We start from the raw sequence: 23,080 nt of genomic DNA, 5'->3' as shown, positions 1-23,080 counted from the left end.
GATGCATTGAATGTGTTTATTTAATTCAAATACTTCCATGATGTGGATGAGGTTGCATCCAAGCCAACCCCCACCGCTCTTCGACCTCCACCCTCACCCCGACACTCCTACGCGAACCCCCCCTCCCCCATCTGTCTTATCTTTCCTCACTCACCTCAACTACTTCCCTCTCTCAATCAATTACTTGTCCCGCTCGCTTACCTACATGTACCTCCTCTCACTCCATCCTCCCTCTCTCTCTCAATGTTTCTCTCACCTGCCCCTCTGTCACTCACCTGCCTGTCTCCTATCCCCATCCTTACTCGCTGACCCCTTCCCCTCTACCACCCTACAGTCTCTCGCCCCTTCCACTCACCCACCCCTACAGTCTCTCCCCCTTCTTCTCTTCCCCCTACAGTCTCTCACCCCTTCTCCTCTCCCTCCCCTACAGTCTCTCCCCCTTCTTCTCTTGCCCCCTACAGTCTCTCACCCCTTCTCCTCTCCCTCCCCTACAGTCTCTCCCCCTTCTTCTCTTACCCCCTACAGTCTCTCGCCCCTTCCCTCCTACAGTCTCCTACCCCTTCCCCCCCTACAATCTCTCACCCCTTCCCCTCTTTCCCCCTACAGTCTCTCCCCCTTCTCCTCTTGCCCCCTACAGTCTCTCACCCCTTCTCCTCTCCCACCCCTACAGTCTCTCCCCCTTCTTCTCTTGCCCCCTAGAGTCTCTCACCCCTTCTCCTCTCCCACCCCTACAGTCTCTCCCCCTTCTTCTCTTGCCCCCTACAGTCTCTAACCCCTTCCCCCCTACAGTCTCCTACCCCTTCCCCCCTACAATCTCTCACCCCTTCACCTCTTTCCCCCTACAGTCTCTCCCCCTTCTCCTCTTGCCCCCTACAGTCTCTCACCCCTTCTCCTCTTTCCCCCTACAGTCTCTCCCCCTTCTTCTCTTACCCCCTACAGTCTCTCACCCCTTCCCCCCTACAGTCTCCTACCCCTTCCCCCCCTACAATCTCTCACCCCTTCTCCTCTCCCCCCTACACTCTCTCCCCCTTCTCCTCTTGCCCCTTACAGTCTCTCGCCCCTTCTCCCCCTACAATCTCTCCCCCCTCTCCTCTTCCCCCTACAGTCTCTCGCCCCTTCCCCTCTCCCTCCCCTACAATCTCTCCCCTTCTCCTCTTCCCCCTACAGTATCTCACCCCTTCCCCTCCCCCTACAATCTCTCCCCCTTCTCCTCTTGCCCCCTACAGCCTCTCCCCCTTCTCCTCTCCCCCCTAAAGTCTCTCGCCCCTTCCCCTCTCCCTCCCCTACACTCTCTCCCCCCTTCTAATCTTCCCCCTACAGCCTCTCCCCCTACTCCTCTTGCCCCCTACAATCTCTCGCCCCTTCTCCCCCCTACAATCTCTCCCCCTTCTCCTCTTCCCCCTACATCCTCTCCCCCTTCTCCTCTCCCCCCCTACAGCCTCTCGCCCCTTCCCCCTACAATCTCTCCCCTTCTCCTCTTCCCCCCTACAGCCTCTCCCCCCTTCTCCTCTCCCTCCCTACAATCTCTCCCCCTTCTCCTCTTCCCACTACAGTCTCTCGCCCCTCCCCTCCCCCCTACAGTCTCTCCCCCTTCTCCTCTCACCCTACAGCCTCTCCCCCCTTCTCCCCCCCTACAGCCTCTCGCCCCTTCTCCTCTTCCCCCTACAGTCTCGCCCCTTCTCCTCTTCCCCCCCTACAGTCTCTCCCCCCTTCTCCTCCCCCCCCCCCCCCCCCCCCCCTTTACAATCTCTCCCCCCTTCTCCTCCCTTTAAATATGATATTTTAAACCATCTTGTGGTACGTACAGTTGAACGCCTTCACTTTGAAATCTGAACCTAGTTTCGGACTTGTCTCGCATTTCATCGGACAAGGACGTACACCGAAATCCCCCCACCATCATTATTGCCGTGGTTGTTTTTTTATTACCTACAACACGGAAGCAATGCCACGTCCCTCGCGAGTGTACATGTAGTGTGTGTTTTGTGCACTGTACACTGTGCACGGGAAATCTAACTTTAAGATAATGGTCAATATCGAACAATTTTTTTAGATTTCGGGTCAACATACTGTCAACTACAGAGAGGTAATTTTTATACTTATGTACTTACAATCACATATAGAAGTTGGGTGAGGCGATGACGAACTTTCTACATCCAAACAGCATAACTAACACGTCCGTTTATAAATAATTGTTTTACAGATTCGACAACCCGAAATTTAAAAAAATGTGGAACAAAATTAAAATTATGATTGCAATAATTTCTTATTTCCGCCGAGTCTGTCAATAGCATTTCACTAAAAACAAATAATGTCTCTGATATTTTCGAGGCACGTGGTATAAATGGTACAAAGGAGAGAATGGCTGTAATTAGTGGTACGCTGACCATACCCATTTTACTGTATAGTGACAAATTCCAGACATTATTTTCCAATTTTCTCTATCTTTCGACCACCGATTGTGCATTTTGGAAAAGAAAAGTATGTAAACCAAGTCCATTGTAAATACAGTAAAAGGCCCGAAGAAGTTTTCGCGTTCATTAACACAATTGTTCTTCATGAAAAGATTATTATAATCAAAAGATTTTTTGGACAGGTGGCTATGGCACAGTTTCAAGTTATTGTCATGTTCAGAAAACATACTTTTATTTTCTTAGTAATACACATGGGAGGTGTGCACCTTTGACATGATCAAAAGAATATCTCACCTGGTGTCTTTTAATATAAAATGTGTCAGTACTATGAATGTTTCAACCTCTTCGACAATCCTCAACTTGTGTTGATAAATTTGATATCCAACACTCGGGTGAGATTCTTTTTTCCCTCCCAAATCATCATTCCAGCTATTTCAGTTTGTCCACAGTAATAACGAGGGACCCGTTCCACAAAGCGATCGTGGCGGTATGACTGCTAGTATGTCTATGTTAAAGTAGGTGTGTTACGATTGTCTTAGTGCTACGATCGCTTTGTGGAACGGGACCCAGTGCCTTGAGTGTAAAAGTACAGCTGACCAGCTTCAGTGGCAGAGGGAATAGTGACGGCAATGTATTGTGGCATCATGGTGACACTAACGTCACAATGGTCTGCAAAGCAATATGACGTAATTTCATTGAAGCGACATTTCCTAGAAGATACCGCTTGGTCTCCCCCAAGCGACTCTCCCATGGAAGCCAGTGATGGATGATAAACTACATAAGTAAACCTATGATGAGTGTAAAAGGCAGGTGTTAAGAACTTCAAAATAACAATTCGAAGATTTATTGTATAATCACATTGCCAACATCTCCCAAGAAAATGTATTTGTGTCAAAGACGTACATGTATGTTCAAATTATAAACCGCGTTTTATGAAAACCACTAAAATATACATCTTTCATACATTTTTTCATTTCTCTACACTCAGTATTGTTTTAATCTCTAAAATGTTGAGAAAAAAATCTTCTTCTCGTTCATATCAACACTTCAGATAACTTTCAGACCTATTTCTTACAATTTTGCTAATTTAATACTGATCTTGTTGGCCACAGATGTCATTTATAAAACCTTGTCCTTCACTTTCCATTTTACCGACTTTTTGTTCCATGGGTCGAATAAAGCCTGGGGGTTAAAAACTATAACTATAAAACTATAAAAATAACAGACTGGCACGGCGACTGGAACTAGACTTTCTCGTTAAAAAGGTCATGAAGACTTTGTAGACACCACTGTATGTCATCAAATCTCCCCGCCCCTTCTTCCACATTCACCCACCCTTTGCGTCAATCTTTTCCAAATAATACCCCACGGCCCTTAACGTACTCTAAGAATGGATGATTGACCTCCGTTAATTATTTAGACATTGAAATTCAATCTGTACGGATAACGGTGTTCAGCTGTATACACCCACCCGCCCATTGTATCTTGGTGTAAGTAAACACACTGGTAACAATTGCTCATTCTGTTATGGGTGCATGCAAGTGTGAATTGCCCCCAGTTGACACAGTTAATTTCCTTGACTCGATTTGTGTGTACGCATACTTATTTTCAGCCATAAGCACCTTTTGCCGTGATCTTCAATTGTTTATTTCGCATACGACGGTATACGGTTAATTATTGGAGGTCACGTACACCCCTCTGCGCATGCGGAGATCCGAGTAGTGGTGCTTGTACATGCTGAAGGTTTTTACTATTTATTATATTTGTAATGAAGACTTAGCACACATTTTTATAATAATATTCCCCAAAGTAGTCATGATCCCTAACATTTTTGTTCTGTATATATTGATAGGTTCAGCGTGATAAAGAAATTAATAATTATTTTTTTATTCAACATTCATGAAATTTAGGGTCGGCGGATCATTTAACCAAATAATTAAACAACAAACGTCTGATATAACCTTAGGGTTAACTTGCAAATCAGAGCAGTAGAAGCCAGATTAAACACAACACCGGGTATAACACTTGGAACAGTTTCAGCACTACTTGTGATTTAGGAAATACAGTTCCCTCCCCTCAAGTTTTTTTATTAAAAAAATAATTTTGATCATGTGTCTAGGTTTGTCAACACCATACCTGCGCTTGTGGTTTTCGCCAAGGCGTTGAATGTCAAAGACACTGCGTTAACTTGGGCTTTCCAAGCTGACACGCGATGACACTAAAAGTCAATCACTATTGACGTGCTTCCACCATATTGGACCTCATTGTACGCCGTGTGAACGAAACACTGAATCAGCAAGTTGAAATAATGTGCCAGTAGCCGATTTAATGCCATAGTATAAATTCAAACATGACAGTGTATTCATACATGTAAACAGGAACATTATATTGCAATACTGTAATAACAGAAAAAGCAAGGTGGTCACAACCCGTGGAGTACTGTCGACTAAAAGACAGAGGTTTTCAATAGTTTCCTTTGTGAAGACACGAGAACTATGTCTTCTTGTCATGGATGACTCGCTCGAGGAACGTCAGAGATGAAGTACTTGGCCGATATCAATTTCTTACACGTATTGAGTTATTATAACCGATGCAGGCTTTTTAAAAGATTAATTATTTTAAGAACACGTACGATATACAAGTAAACGAATAATTGTAAAAGTTAGAAAACAAATCCAATTGCCAAGAGCGAATTTTACGCCGCTTTTAGCAATATTCCAGCAATATCACCACGGGGGACACCAAAAATTGGGCTTACATATTTTAGCCATGTGGGGAATCGAACCTGGGTCTTTGGCGTGACGAACGAACGCTTTAACCACTAGGCTACCCCACCGCCCCATATAACTGAGTAAAATAGAGTCGCCGCTGCGGCTGCAAAGCAGACTGTACTGAAGACATCGCCAAATGACGCACCGCTGTTGTTGCCAAGGATATCCCATCTATTTGCACTTGCCATCGCTCCTGTTAAACGTTCAGCCTCGGCATCATCGGCATCATCGGCATGGTCCTCGTCTCCATAGTCACCATCCGTGTCACCGACAAGTGTGGTGTCAGCATCCCCGGTAAAAGCTTCGCTTGGTTGTTTCGTTGAGGCCATCAACGAAGTTTCTTGTTTGTCGATGAGAATGTCCCTTGTCGTCTCCGAGGTAACAGGAGAAATGAAGTTTGGTTTCAGGGTTAAATCATTTTTTATTTGCGATCCCCCATGGTTGTCATTGTTGTTTTGTTCGTGGATCTTTCCATTTTCTTTCAGTTGTTCGCCCCTTCTTTCCTTTTCATTTCGTTCGTTTTCCAGCTGCTCGACCTTTCCTTCCCTCTCTTTCCGTTCCTTCTCCTTTCTATCCATTTCTTTCTGCATATTTGCAATTGCTATCCTCTCATTCAGGTTTTTCATTTTCGTTTCCATTCTTTCCTTCTCCTCCTTTTCCCTTTTTTCCCTTTCTTTCAGTTCCTTCTCCTTTCTTTCTTTTTCCTTCTGCATCTTTGCAAGTTCCATCCTCTCGTGCAATTCTTTCATTTTCTTTTCCATTTTTTCCTTCTCCTCCTTTTTTCTTTTTTCCCTTTCTTCCCGTTCCTTCTCCTTTCTTTCTTTTTCTTTCTGCATCTTAGCAAGTTCCACCCTCTCATGCAATTCTTTCGTTTTCTTTTCCATTCTTTCCTTCTCCTCCTTTTCTCTTTTTTCCCTTTCTTTCCGTTCCTTCTTCTTTCTTTCTTTTTCTTTCTGCATCTTTGCAAGTTCCATCCTCTCATGCAATTCTTTCGTTTTCTTTTCCATTCTTTCCTTCTCCTCCTTTTCTCTTTTTTCCCTTTCTTTCCGTTCCTTCTCCTTTCTTTCTTTTTCTTTCTGCATCTTAGCAAGTTCCATCCTCTCATGCAATTCTTTCGTTTTCTTTTCCATTATTTTCTTCTCCTCCTTTTCTCTCTTTTCCCTTTCTTTCCGTTCCTTCTCCTTTCTTTCTTTTTCTTTCTGCATCTTTGCAAGTTCCATCCTCTCATGCAATTCTTTATTTTTCTTTTCAATTCTTTCCTTCTCCTCATTTTCCCTTTTTTCCCTTTCTTTCCGTTCCTTCTCCTTTCTTTCTTTTTCTTTCTGCATCTTTGCAAGTTCCACCCTCTCATGCAATTCTTTCGTTTTCTTTTCCATTCTTTCCTTCTCCTCCTTTTCTCTCTTTTCCCTTTCTTTCTCCTTTCTTTCCTTTTCCGTCACGTTTGTCTTCGTATTCTGATCATTGCGGTCCGCAAAGTTCCCCGAGGTGCCTCCTTTTCCACTCATGTTACATTTGTCTTTGTTATCTGTCAATAAAAAATACAAATCCTCTGGCTTTAGCTTGAGTGATCAATGTAGAACTACAGGAAAGATGTTCGTGAACTGGCCAAACATATCAATTGGTCAACCATCCCCACCCTATACCACACAGACCACACCCTTCACCACACCAACCACTCTCTTCACCACACCCATCGCTCCCTTCACCACACCCCCGACTCCCTTCACCACACTCTACCGCTCTCTTCACCACTCCCTTCACCATACTCCACCGCTCTCTTCACCACACTCCACCGCTCCCTTCACCACACCAACTACTTCCTTCACCACACAATCAACTCTCTTCACCACACCTTCCACTCTCTTCATCACACCCACCACTCTCTTCATCACACCCACCACTCTCTTCATCACACCCACCACTCTCTTCACCACACCCCCCACTCCCTTCACCATACCCACCACTCTCTTCACCACACCCACCACTCCCTTCACCACACCCACTTCTCTCTTCACCACACCAATCGCTCCCTTCACCACACCCCCGACTCCCTTCACCACACCCACTACACCCTTCACCACACCCCCACTCCCTTCACCATCCCCCCACTCCCTTCACCCCACACCCCACTCCCTTCACCACACCCACCACTCCCTTCAGCACCCCCCACTTCCTTCACCATACCCACTACACCCTTCACCACCCCCCCACTCCCTTCACCACCCCCCCACTCCCTTCACGACACACCCCACTCCCTTCACCACACCCATCGCTCCCTTCACCACACCCCCCACTCCCTTCACCACACCAACAACACCCTTCACCACACCTACCACTCCCATCACCACACCTACCACTCACTTCACCACACCCACCACTCCCTTCACAACACCTACTGGTCCCTTCACCACACCCACCACTCCCTTCGCCACACCCACCACTCCCTTCACCACACCCACCGCTCCCTTCACCACACCCACCACTCCCTTCACCACACCCACCACTCCCTTCACCATACCCACCACTCTCTTCACCACACCTACTGCTCCCTTCACCACACCCATTTCTCTCTTCACCACACCCAGTTCTCCCTTCACCACACCCACCACTCTCTTCACCACACCCACCACTCCCTTCACCATACCCACCACTCTCTTCACCACACTCTACCGCTCTCTTCACCACACCCACCACTCTCTTCACCACACCCCCCACTCCCTTCACCATACCCACCACTCTCTTCACCACACCCACCACTCCCTTCACCACACCCACTTCTCTCTTCACCACACCAATCGCTCCCTTCACCACACCCCCGACTCCCTTCACCACACCCACTACACCCTTCACCACACCCCCACTCCCTTCACCATCCCCCCACTCCCTTCACCCCACACCCCACTCCCTTCACCACACCCACCACTCCCTTCAGCACCCCCCACTTCCTTCACCATACCCACTACACCCTTCACCACCCCCCCACTCCCTTCACCACCCCCCCACTCCCTTCACGACACACCCCACTCCCTTCACCACACCCATCGCTCCCTTCACCACACCCCCCACTCCCTTCACCACACCAACAACACCCTTCACCACACCTACCACTCCCATCACCACACCTACCACTCACTTCACCACACCCACCACTCCCTTCACAACACCTACTGGTCCCTTCACCACACCCACCACTCCCTTCGCCACACCCACCACTCCCTTCACCACACCCACCGCTCCCTTCACCACACCCACCACTCCCTTCACCACACCCACCACTCCCTTCACCACACCTACTGCTCCCTTCACCACACCCACCACTCCCTTCACCACACTCACCACTCCCTTCACCACACCTACTGCTCCCTTCACCACACCCACCACTCCCTTCACCACACCTACTGCTCCCTTCACCACACCCACCACTCCCTTCACCATACCCACTACACCCTCCACCACACCTACCACTCCCTTCACCATACCCACCACTCTCTTCACCACACCTACTGCTCCCTTCACCACACCCATTTCTCTCTTCATCACACCCAGTTCTCCCTTCACCACACCCATCGCTCCCTTCACCACACCCCCGACTCCCTTCACCACGCTCTATCGCTCTCTTCACCACACCCACCACTCTCTTCACCACACCTACTGCTCCCTTCACCACACCCATTTCTCTCTTCACCACACCCATCGCTCCCTTCACCACACCCCCGACTCCCTTCACCACACCCCCGACTCCCTTCACCACACTCTACCGCTCTCTTCACCACTCCCTTCACTATACTCCACCGCTCTCATCACCACACTCCACCGCTCCCTTCACCACACCAACTACTTCCTTCACCACACAATCAACTCTCTTAACCACACCTACCACTCTCTTCACCACACCCACCACTCTCTTCACCACACCCACCACTCCCTTCACCATACCCACCACTCTCTTCACCACACCTACTGCTCCCTTCACCACACCCATTTCTCTCTTCACCACACCCAGTTCTCCCTTCACCACACCCACCACTCTCTTCACCACACCCACCACTCCCTTCACCATACCCACCACTCTCTTCACCACACTCTACCGCTCTCTTCACCACACCCACCACTCTCTTCACCACACCCCCCACTCCCTTCACCATACCCACCACTCTCTTCACCACACCCACCACTCCCTTCACCACACCCACTTCTCTCTTCACCACACCAATCGCTCCCTTCACCACACCCCCGACTCCCTTCACCACACCCACTACACCCTTCACCACACCCCCACTCCCTTCACCATCCCCCCACTCCCTTCACCCCACACCCCACTCCCTTCACCACACCCACCACTCCCTTCAGCACCCCCCACTTCCTTCACCATACCCACTACACCCTTCACCACCCCCCCACTCCCTTCACCACCCCCCCACTCCCTTCACGACACACCCCACTCCCTTCACCACACCCATCGCTCCCTTCACCACACCCCCCACTCCCTTCACCACACCAACAACACCCTTCACCACACCTACCACTCCCATCACCACACCTACCACTCACTTCACCACACCCACCACTCCCTTCACAACACCTACTGGTCCCTTCACCACACCCACCACTCCCTTCGCCACACCCACCACTCCCTTCACCACACCCACCGCTCCCTTCACCACACCCACCACTCCCTTCACCACACCCACCACTCCCTTCACCACACCTACTGCTCCCTTCACCACACCCACCACTCCCTTCACCACACTCACCACTCCCTTCACCACACCTACTGCTCCCTTCACCACACCCACCACTCCCTTCACCACACCTACTGCTCCCTTCACCACACCCACCACTCCCTTCACCATACCCACTACACCCTCCACCACACCTACCACTCCCTTCACCATACCCACCACTCTCTTCACCACACCTACTGCTCCCTTCACCACACCCATTTCTCTCTTCATCACACCCAGTTCTCCCTTCACCACACCCATCGCTCCCTTCACCACACCCCCGACTCCCTTCACCACGCTCTATCGCTCTCTTCACCACACCCACCACTCTCTTCACCACACCTACTGCTCCCTTCACCACACCCATTTCTCTCTTCACCACACCCATCGCTCCCTTCACCACACCCCCGACTCCCTTCACCACACCCCCGACTCCCTTCACCACACTCTACCGCTCTCTTCACCACTCCCTTCACTATACTCCACCGCTCTCATCACCACACTCCACCGCTCCCTTCACCACACCAACTACTTCCTTCACCACACAATCAACTCTCTTAACCACACCTACCACTCTCTTCACCACACCCACCACTCTCTTCACCAGACCCACCACTCCCTTCACCATACCCACCACTCTCTTCACCACACTCTACCGCTCTCTTCACCACACCCACCACTCTCTTCACCACACCCACCACTCCCTTCACCATACCCACCACTCTCTTCACCACGCCTACTGCTCCCTTCACCACACCCATTTCTCTCTTCACCACACCCAGTTCTCCCTTCACCACACCCACCACTCCCTTCACCACACCCCCGACTCCCTTCACCACACCCATTTCTCTCTTCACCACACCCAGTTCTCCCTTCACCATACCCACCACTCTCTTCACCACACCTACTGCTCCCTTCACCACACCCATTTCTCTCTTCACCACACCCAGTTCTCCCTTCACCACACCCATCGCTCCCTTCACCACACCCCCGACTCCCTTCACCACACTCTACCGCTCTCTTCACCACACCCACCGCTCTCTTCACCACACCCACCACTCCCTTCACCATACCCACCACTCTCTTCACCATACCCACCACTCTCTTCACCACACCTACTGCTCCCTTCACCACACCCATTTCTCTCTTCACCACACCCACCACTCCCTTCACCATACCCACCACTCTCTTCACCATACCCACCACTCTCTTCACCACACCCAGTTCTCCCTTCACCACACCCATCGCTCCCTTCACCACAACCCCGACTCCCTTCACCACCCCCCCGACTCCCTTCACCACACTCTACCGCTCTCTTCACCACACCCACCACTCCCTTCACCACACCAACCACTCTCTTCACCACACCTACTGCTCCCTTCACTACACCCATTTCTCTCTTCACCACACCCAGTTCTCCCTTCACCACACCCCCGACTCCCTTCACCACACCCCCGACTCCCTTCACCACACTCTACCGCTCTCTTCACCACTCCCTTCACTATACTCCACCGCTCTCATCACCACACTCCACCGCTCCCTTCACCACACCCATCGCTCCCTTCACCACAACCCCGACTCCCTTCACCACCCCCCCGACTCCCTTCACCACACTCTACCGCTCTCTTCACCACACCCACCACTCCCTTCACCACACCAACCACTCTCTTCACCACACCTACTGCTCCCTTCACTACACCCATTTCTCTCTTCACCACACCCAGTTCTCCCTTCACCACACCCCCGACTCCCTTCACCACACCCCCGACTCCCTTCACCACACTCTACCGCTCTCTTCACCACTCCCTTCACTATACCCACCACTCTCTTCACCACACCCAGTTCTCCCTTCACCACACCCATCGCTCCCTTCACCACAACCCCGACTCCCTTCACCACCCCCCCGACTCCCTTCACCACACTCTACCGCTCTCTTCACCACACCCACCACTCCCTTCACCACACCAACCACTCTCTTCACCACACCTACTGCTCCCTTCACTACACCCATTTCTCTCTTCACCACACCCAGTTCTCCCTTCACCACACCCCCGACTCCCTTCACCACACCCCCGACTCCCTTCACCACACTCTACCGCTCTCTTCACCACTCCCTTCACTATACTCCACCGCTCTCATCACCACACTCCACCGCTCCCTTCACCACACCAACTACTTCCTTCATCACACAATCAACTCTCTTCAGAACATCGACCAGGCCCTTGATCACACTCACCGCGACCTTCACCACTCCCATCGCTCCCTTTACCACACAATCAACTCCCTTCTTCACATCCACCAGTCCCTTCACCACACCGACCATTCCCTACCCAGTCCAGCATTTCACATATTTGATTCTCAGTAAACTTCAGATGACATTTTCATTTTTTTGACAAATAGTCCTGAACTTCTAAAGATAGTGAGGAAACTATATCTATGGTCACCACGTTTGATTATGAATGTCTCATGGATCAGAGAACGAAGGTGGGATAGTGGTGGAAAAAGTGATGAAAAATCAACTTTGAAAAAACAATTGTGGATTCTCAAAAACTCAAAGGAATTGCTTTAATATTTGCACTCTCACAAAGGGACCAAGTTTAATTGTGTCAAAGAATTTTATTTTCTACATTGTACACCACTCTCCCACACAACAAAGTTAAGGAAAACTTCATCCATTGATCCAATGGGCATTTGTTGATAAATGCGGTGAACATGAATATAGTTACACCTCTATCCTTAACGGCTCAGGACAATTTGACAAAAATGAAAGCAAATGCCATCTGAAGGTTACATTTTTTACGGTGATGGACATGTTTGTCGCTTTTATTGAAATAATTGATCTTAGTTCTTTTTTGAGACGGCAAAAACATCAAGCAAATGTCTTGAGTTGTTGAGAATCCACATGGTAAGAATAGGATAATGTGCATCGGTGCACCTTTAAATTTACACCGCCTTTAATAAGCGTCCAATAAGATGTGTTCACACCTTCAATCTGGATCCTATATTTAACGCTGTATGCGACTATTATTCATGTCAAGCCATTGTGTCATAGGCTAGTTATTTGTGTCGTTTACGGTGTTTTGATACGAAGGGGTTGAAAGAGCTTTACTCGTATAAATTTAAGTGTAAGATCCAAATATAAAAAGATACGAAACTGTGCGTGCGTGCGTGTATGTGTGTAGCTACTTGTACAAGTCCGGACTGAAGCCGATTTATAGTGCTAGCTCACTGAGATACCATGCCGCAGTTTAACATGAATACCCCACTCAGACACAGTATACTGACTCCGAGCCGACCAGACAGGGTAACAACAAGTACCATAATTTGAGATCGCGAGAACCACGGGAATGGATGCAGGGGTTAGTGTCGGTTAGTGTCTAGCCCTGGGGAAAAAGAGGATGCAAGCACCATTGTCGAGGGTTAACAGAGAAAACAGTAACCCGGGCTTTTTTAATTAATTCTTACCTTGGCAATGGCTTCTGCAAGTACTCTGCAAATAATTATAAATCATGTCCATCTTTCGGGGAAGCATAGTTGCATCACATTTCAACCTGGCTTGGGTGAGACATTGCAGGTAGGCACTTGAGGAACTGCAACATGACATGTGACTTTGCACTGATATAGCTGACGCAACGGTCTTGAGGACGTTCATGACATAAGCGTTGTAGGATGTGCTGGACAGAATAAATACCGACTTTGGCTACTAAACATGCCGGCTGTAAAATGTTGTAGGCCCATCTGAATACTGACTTGGAATACCAAACATGCCGGCTGTGGAATGTTGTAGAGCCATTTGAATACAGACTTGGACTACCATACATGCCGGCTGTGGAATGTTGTAGGCCAATCTGAATACTGACTTGGACTACCATACATGCAGGCTGTGGAATGTTGTAGGCCAATCTGAATACTGACTTGGACTACCATACATGCCGGCTGTGGAATGTTGTAGAGCTACTACGTGAATACTGACTTGGACTACCATACATGACTGCTGTGGAATGTTGTAGGCCCATCTGATTACTGACTTGGACTACCATACATGCAGGCTGTGGAATGTTGTAGAGCCACCTGAATACTGACTTGGACTACCATACATGCCGGCTGTGGAATGATGTAGGCCCATCTGAATACTGACTTGGACTACCATACATGCCGGCTGTGGAATGTTGTAGAGCCATCTGAATACTGACTTGGACTACCATACATGACTGCTGTGGAATGTTGTAGAGCCACCTGAATACTGACTTGGACTACCATACATGACTGCTGTGGAATGTTGTAGAGCCACCTGAATACTGACTTGGACTACCATACATGACTGCTGTGGAATGTTGTAGAGCCATCTGAATACTGACTTGGACTACCATACATGCCGGCTGTGGAATGTTGTAGAGCTACTACGTGAATACTGACTTGGACTACCATACATGACTGCTGTGGAATGTTGTAGGCCCATCTGAATACTGACTTGGGCTACCATACATGACGGCTGTGGAATGTTGTAGAGCCACCTGAATACTGACTTGGACTACCATACATGACTGCTGTGGAATGTTGTAGAGCCATCTGAATACTGACTTGGACTACCATACATGCCGGCTGTGGAATGATGTAGAGCCACCTGAATACTGACTTTGACTACCATACATGCCGGCTGTGGAATGTTGTAGGCCCATCTGAATACTGACTTGGACTACCATACATGCCGGCTGTGGAATGATGTAGAGCCACCTGAATACTGACTTGGACTACCATACATGACTGCTGTGGAATGTTGTAGGCCCATCTGAATACTGACTTGGACTACCATACATGACTGCTGTGGAATGTTGTAGAGCCACCTGAATACTGACTTTGACTACCATACATGCCGGCTGTGGAATGATGTAGAGCCACCTGAATACTGACTTTGACTACCATACATGACGGCTGTGGAATGTTGTAGAGCCACCTGAATACTGACTTTGACTACCATACATGCCGGCTGTGGAATGATGTAGAGCCACCTGAATACTGACTTTGACTACCATACATGCCGGCTGTGGAATGATGTAGAGCCACCTGAATACTGACTTGGACTACCATACATGCCGGCTGTGGAATGTTGTAGAGCCACCTGAATACTGACTTGGACTACCATACATGACTGCTGTGGAATGTTGTAGGCCCATCTGAATACTGACTTGGACTACCATACATGCCGGCTGTGGAATGATGTAGAGCCACCTGAATACTGACTTGGACTACCATACATGCCGGGTGTGGAATGTTGTAGGCCCACCTGAATACTGACTTTGACTACCATACATGACTGCTGTGGAATGTTGTAGAGCCATCTGAATACTGACTTGGACTACCATACATGCCGGCTGTGGAATGTTGTAGGCCTATCTGAATACTGACTTTGACTACCATACATGCCGGCTGTGGAATGATGTAGAGCCACCTGAATACTGACTTGGACTACCATACATGCCGGCTGTGGAATGTTGTAGGCCCATCTGAATACTGACTTTGACTACCATAAATGCCGACTGAGGAATGTTGTAGAGCCACCTGAATACTGACTTGGACGACCATACATGACTGCTGTGGAATGATGTAGAGCCACCTGAATACTGACTTGGACTACCATACATGCCGGCTGTGGAATGTTGTAGGCCCATCTGAATACTGACTTTGACTACCATAAATGCCGACTGAGGAATGTTGTAGAGCCACCTGAATACTGACTTTGACTACCATACATGACTGCTGTGGAATGTTGTAGGCCCATCTGAATACTGACTTGGACTACCATACATGACTGCTGTGAAATGTTGAAGCGCCACCTGAATACTGACTTGGACTACCATACATGACTGCTGTGAAATGTTGAAGCGCCACCTGAATACTGACTTGGACTACCATACATGCCGGCTGTGGAATGTTGTAGAGCCACCTGAATACTGACTTGGACTACCATACATGCCGGCTGCGGAATGATGTAGAGCCACCTGAATACTGACTTTGACTACCATACATGCCGGCTGTGGAATGATGTAGAGCCACCTGAATACTGACTTTGACTACCATACATGCCGGCTGTGGAATGTTGTAGGCCCATCTGAATACTGACTTGGACTACCATAAATGCCGACTGAGGAATGTTGTAGAGCCACCTGAATACTGACTTGGACTACCATACATGACTGCTGTGGAATGTTGTAGGCCCATCTGAATACTGACTTGGACTACCATACATGCCGGCTGTGGAATGATGTAGAGCCACCTGAATACTGACTTTGACTACCATACATGCCGGCTGTGGAATGATGTAGAGCCACCTGAATACTGACTTTGACTACCATACATGCCGGCTGTGGAATGTTGTAGGCCCATCTGAATACTGACTTTGACTACCATAAATGCCGACTGAGGAATGTTGTAGAGCCACCTGAATACTGACTTTGACTACCATACATGCCGGCTGTGGAATGTTGTAGGCCCATCTGAATACTGACTTGGACTACCATACATGCCGGCTGTGGAATGATGTAGAGCCACCTGAATACTGACTTTGACTACCATACATGCCGGCTGTGGAATGTTGTAGGCCCATCTGAATACTGACTTGGGCTACCATACATGCCGGCTGTGGAATGTTGTAGAGCCACCTGAATACTGACTTGGACTACCATACATGACTGCTGTGGAATATTGTAGGCCCACCTGAATACTGACTTGGACTACCATACATGCCGGCTGTGGAATCGTGTAGAGCCACCTGAAAACTGACTTGGACTACCATACATGCCGGCTGTGGAATGTTGTAGGCCCATCTGAATACTGACTTGGACTACCATACATGCCGGCTGTGGAATCGTGTAGAGCCACCTGAAAACTGACTTGGACTACCATACATGCCGGCTGTGGAATGTTGTAGGCCCATCTGAATACTGACTTGGACTACCATACATGCCGGCTGTGGAATGTTGTAGAGCCACCTGAATACTGACTTTGACTACCATAAATGCCGACTGAGGAATGTTGTAGAGCCACCTGAATACTGTCTTGGACTACCATACATGCCGGCTGTGGAATGTTGTAGAGCCACCTGAATACTGACTTTGACTACCATAAATGCCGACTGAGGAATGTTGTAGAGCCACCTGAATACTGACTTGGACTACCATAAATGCCGGCTGTGGAATGTTGTAGGCCCATCTGAATACTGCCTTGGACTACCATACATGACTGCTGTGGAATGTTTTAGGCCCATCTGAATACTGACTTGGACTACCATACATGCCGGCTGTGGAATGTTGTAGGCCCATCTGAATACTGACTTTGACTACCATACATGCCGGCTGTGGAATGTTGTAGAGCCACCTGAATACTGACTTGGACTACCATACATGCCGGCTGTGGAATGTTGTAGGCCCATCTGAATACTGACTTGGACTACCATACATGCCGGCTGTGGAATGTTGTAGAGCCATCTGAATACTGACTTGGACTACCATACATGCCGGCTGTGGAATGTTGTAGAGCCACCTGAATACTGACTTGGACTACCATACATGCCGGCTGCGGAATGATGTAGAGCCACCTGAATACTGACTTTGACTACCATACATGCCGGCTGTGGAATGATGTAGAGCCACCTGAATACTGACTTTGACTACCATACATGCCGGCTGTGGAATGTTGTAGGCCCATCTGAATACTGACTTGGACTACCATAAATGCCGACTGAGGAATGTTGTAGAGCCACCTGAATACTGACTTGGACTACCATACATGACTGCTGTGGAATGTTGTAGGCCCATCTGAATACTGACTTGGACTACCATACATGCCGGCTGTGGAATGATGTAGAGCCACCTGAATACTGACTTTGACTACCATACATGCCGGCTGTGGAATGATGTAGAGCCACCTGAATACTGACTTTGACTACCATACATGCCGGCTGTGGAATGTTGTAGGCCCATCTGAATACTGACTTTGACTACCATAAATGCCGACTGAGGAATGTTGTAGAGCCACCTGAATACTGACTTTGACTACCATACATGCCGGCTGTGGAATGTTGTAGGCCCATCTGAATACTGACTTGGACTACCATACATGCCGGCTGTGGAATGATGTAGAGCCACCTGAATACTGACTTTGACTACCATACATGCCGGCTGTGGAATGTTGTAGGCCCATCTGAATACTGACTTGGGCTACCATACATGCCGGCTGTGGAATGTTGTAGAGCCACCTGAATACTGACTTGGACTACCATACATGCCGGCTGTGGAATATTGTAGGCCCACCTGAATACTGACTTGGACTACCATACATGCCGGCTGTGGAATCGTGTAGAGCCACCTGAAAACTGACTTGGACTACCATACATGCCGGCTGTGGAATGTTGTAGGCCCATCTGAATACTGACTTGGACTACCATACATGCCGGCTGTGGAATCGTGTAGAGCCACCTGAAAACTGACTTGGACTACCATACATGCCGGCTGTGGAATGTTGTAGGCCCATCTGAATACTGACTTGGACTACCATACATGCCGGCTGTGGAATGTTGTAGAGCCACCTGAATACTGACTTTGACTACCATAAATGCCGACTGAGGAATGTTGTAGAGCCACCTGAATACTGTCTTGGACTACCATACATGCCGGCTGTGGAATGTTGTAGAGCCATCTGAATACTGACTTTGACTACCATAAATGCCGACTGAGGAATGTTGTAGAGCCACCTGAATACTGACTTGGACTACCATAAATGCCGGCTGTGGAATGTTGTAGGCCCATCTGAATACTGACTTGGACTACCATACATGACTGCTGTGGAATGTTGTAGGCCCATCTGAATACTGACTTGGACTACCATACATGCCGGCTGTGGAATGTTGTAGGCCCATCTGAATACTGACTTTGACTACCATACATGCCGGCTGTGGAATGTTGTAGAGCCACCTGAATACTGACTTGGACTACCATACATGCCGGCTGTGGAATGTTGTAGGCCCATCTGAATACTGACTTGGACTACCATACATGCCGGCTGTGGAATGTTGTAGAGCCATCTGAATACTGACTTGGACTACCATACATGCCGGCTGTGGAATGTTGTAGAGCCATCTGAATACTGACTTGGACTACCATACATGCCGGCTGTGGAATGTTGTAGAGCCACCTGAATACTGACTTGGACTACCATACATGCCGGCTGTGGAATGATGTAGGCCAATCTGAATACTGACTTGGACTACCATACATGCCGGCTGTGGAATGTTGTAGAGCCATCTGAATACTGACTTGGACTACCATACATGCCGGCTGTGGAATGTTGTAGAGCCACCTGAATACTGACTTGGACTACCATACATGCCGGCTGTGGAATGATGTAGGCCAATCTGAATACTGACTTGGACTACCATACATGACTGCTGTGGAATGATGTAGGCCAATCTGAATACTGACTTGGACTACCATATATGCCGGCTGTGGAATGTTGTAGAGCCACCTGAATACTGACTTGGACTACCATACATGCCGGCTGTGGAATGTTGTAGGCCCATCTGAATACTGACTTGGACTACCATACATGCCGGCTGTGGAATGTTGTAGAGCCACCTGAATACTGACTTGGACTACCATACATGCCGGCTGTGGAATGTTGTAGGCCCATCTGAATACTGACTTGGACTACCATACATGCCGGCTGTGGAATGTTGTAGAGCCACCTGAATACTGACTTGGACTACCATACATGCCGGCTGTGGAATGTTGTAGAGCCACCTGAATACTGACTTGGACTACCATACATGCCGGCTGTGGAATGTTGTAGAGCCTTATGGAACTGCATAAATATATGCCGTGATTAGATGGATTATTTTTCCTGCAACCAACACATGAGAAAATGGAGCTATACCTGCACCGTTGACCCGTCCTTCTGTGGGTGGTGTGAGTCGTCAGACAGTTCTGGTAATGATCACAATAAGGGCTGGGTGGTTGGCTGAATGTTTTAGTTTGGCGAACACCCACAGTCCCCCATCGTGATGCCGCTGTTGGTTTAGACCTCCAGGAACCACGATGTTGCCCACGACACGGCAGTACTAGCACTGAAACATAGATACTGGTTACACCACAGGCAGACTTTGAAATATTGTCAGTAAGGCACTGAACTTATGATATTCTTGGTGGTTGATGGAGAGGTTGAGACTAAATATTTAATCAGCTATAGCTGCAAGATAAGACTATGAGCCTAATTATTTCTGAACCCCTGCGCCACACACGCCGCCGCCCCCCCCCCCCCCCCCCCCCATGAGGAGAGTAAATTGTTCTTTTTAACTGCCATCAAACAATTATTCCTAAAAACATAACTAAACACGTTATGGGAATCGTTTTATTTTTGTATATATTTCTACCATTGACCCAATAAACCAAGTGATTTGAAAGGTCATATAATGGCATCCGCTCAGGGACACCATAAATTCTTCAAAAAGATCTGGACATCTTTTGACAAATTTGTTTTGCACTGACTGACTTTATCATGGCCCGTGGTCCTGTATACCGCGCCCATTGTACAAGTTACGGTTGCGGAGAGTGGGTGGGTGGCACTGTGTTCGGCAGCTTGCATCGCGAGAGTTCTTACGTCTTCAGAAAACACAGGTTAAATTTCCTAATTGTTTTTCTTTACTTGTAAGCATCAGAATATCTGAACTTATACGCAGTAGACGTTACAAAAAATTACCAGATCGTTTTAGCTACAACAAAATCTGTAAACATGCTATCGGATAACTGGATTGGCTGGTCCATCCATGGATTGTCTGGTCAAAAGTCGATCGTTCTACAGGCCGCCATCGTATGGCAGGAGTACTTCTGTGCGAGGTTAGGTAACAAATGTAAACGCTTACATTTATATGCAAATTGTGAGTGGCGGGTTCTTCCGGTAGAGCAGGCATGCTTCCTTTTTCGCAAACAATGTCATGACAGATTTTCAATGATACTTTCATATAACTTTTACGACTATTTTGCCCTTTACGCCCAATGGAATCTGTCTCGGCAGATATATACAGAAATATATTGACAATGGAAAAGAAATACAAATGCATGACAACATACCATTTTGGTAGACCCATATTCTTCTCTAACCTTTACTTTTTGCTTTTTTGTCACTGACCACATGGGTCCTCATTCTCTCCTTCGAGAAACTAAAAAGCATACATGGCATGCAGCCTAAACAGGCTAAACTCCTGAAGCATGCATACAATAATAATCTTCTACATGCTAAATTTTGAATGAAAATTTAAGAAAAATTTAAACTTTAATAATTTGGAAAAATAAATAGGAATTATTTTAGAGAGGTTATTTTGACCGTAACAGTTGAGACTGATTATTCTCTGGCGTTGACGGTTTATATTTCAGTGTATGGCAGGTTATTCTGACATGGTTATTAATTGCATTACTCACCTATTCCGATCCAAAATAAGCAAAGGGAATGAAGATACTGCGAGGTAGTCATATCGCTGGAACCATCACATGTGAACTAGCAAACCGCTTCTGGAATCTTATAGGTGATCCTGAACAGCGTGATGGAAAACATTAATGCTGAACCCAGTAATTCCCACGTTACTATTCCTGCTTATATTTTGTGTCATGAAACCAACTTCTATTCAAAAATAAAAGTCATTTGCAACATGAACAAAACATTCTGGTGCGTGTTGTTGTTTGTTAGTACAGAGAATGTTTCAAAATTGAACAAAAACCTGTTAATGTTGAATTTATAAGGTCAACGCCCGAGAATATCAACGATCTGTCGAAACAAATTCCATTGGGCGTAAAAAGCCAAATAGTGGTGACAATTTTGTGAAGGGGTCACTGTGAAGTAACGGTCGTTTTTTCTAAGCATATTTTCCGACCGTGATTTAATGTAAATGTAAATGAAATATCAGGTTCCATTAAAAACCAATTTCTAACGTAAGCGTATTTTGCAAATTCAGGGATCTTGATAAACAACAATGAAGAATATAGACTCCAAAACAGGTTTTCAAGAACAACCAAGAAACCTAATGGTAGGACAAATTTATGTGACGTGTAGCGTGTATAACATGTGTGACATGCTTTTGTCATTGGTTTGACATGTGTATGACATGTGTATGACGTGTATGGCATGTTTTTAAATAGTGTTTGCCATGTGCGATATATACTGAACAACAAAAGTACCTGTGACATTGAATAAGATTTAATGCAAAGTTATCTTTTTTACCAAATCGGAAACAATTTCGGTTTGCATCAGATAAAAGACCCCTGTAAGTGTTTAACTGGTCTAATTTGCCATAATGACTTCAGAAAATGCGTGATTTCATAAAATAAAACAAACCATGAACATGCCAAAATGTCATTTTACAAATCAATAGCGTGTGTCCACCTATGGTTGCGATGCAAGCAACACATCTTCGTCTCATGGAATGGACCAGGCGTCGCACAATGTCCTGTGGGATATCTGTCCATATCTGCTGGAGCATGTTTCGAAGTTCCTGGAGTGTCTGTGGAATACGTAGTTGACGTCGAAGGCGCCGATGCTTCTCACCCCACATGTGCTCGATTGGTGAGAGATCAGGGGAGCGGGCCGGCCAGGGGATGACATTCTCGTTGTTTTGTTGAAGAGAATCCTGAACAAGTCGAGCAATATGAGGCCGGGCGTTGTCATGTTGAAAGGTAATGCCTGGGCCATGACGACGCAAAAACGGTAGAACAACAGGGCCGATGATCTCGTCGCAGTAACACTGTCCATTGAGATTTCCCTCTACCACTACCAAACGGGTCCTCTGTATTGCTGTAATCCCACCCCATACCATAACGCTGCCGCCCCCGAACCGATCTTCACATAACGGCGGTCTGTAAATAATCGCATCTGGACTAGACAATCCAGTGACTGACATCATGAGCATCGCTTTGCGCAATTGGAATACGATGACTTGCATCAACCAAGTCTGCGAGCCTGACCATCTGATCCCATTAGTCGCCAATTACGTCAAGCATGGGTTGCTGAAGACCAGACCGCCTCCGTGGCCTAGTGGTAGAGCGTCCGCCCGGAGAGCAGAAGGTCCGGGGCTCGATTCCCGGCCGCGACATACCAAAAGACGTTAAAAGATGGTCCTTGTTGTTACCCTGTC

General features: G+C 47.6%; 1 protein-coding gene across 1 annotated transcript; it reads right to left on the bottom strand.

Annotated features, from left to right (window-relative positions):
* Nucleotides 1-4,702: 4,702 nt before the first annotated feature.
* Nucleotides 4,703-21,446, bottom strand: LOC124113450 (trichohyalin-like). Its single transcript, XM_048386311.1, has 4 exons — nt 21,375-21,446; nt 19,834-20,023; nt 13,372-13,496; nt 4,703-6,707 (listed from the first exon to the last, which is right to left on the bottom strand). The coding sequence occupies exons 1-4, from the start codon at nt 21,424-21,426 to the stop codon at nt 5,233-5,235; spliced, it is 1,842 nt and encodes a 613-aa protein (XP_048242268.1). The 5' UTR covers nt 21,427-21,446; the 3' UTR covers nt 4,703-5,232.
* Between the last annotated feature and the right edge of the window lie 1,634 nt (nt 21,447-23,080).

Source organism: Haliotis rufescens, unplaced genomic scaffold (genome assembly GCF_023055435.1).
Source record: "Haliotis rufescens isolate VD_foot unplaced genomic scaffold, xgHalRufe1.0.p SCAF_6, whole genome shotgun sequence".
Taxonomy (NCBI): Eukaryota; Metazoa; Mollusca; class Gastropoda; order Lepetellida; family Haliotidae; genus Haliotis; species Haliotis rufescens.
This window is presented reverse-complemented; position numbering and strand designations above follow the sequence as displayed.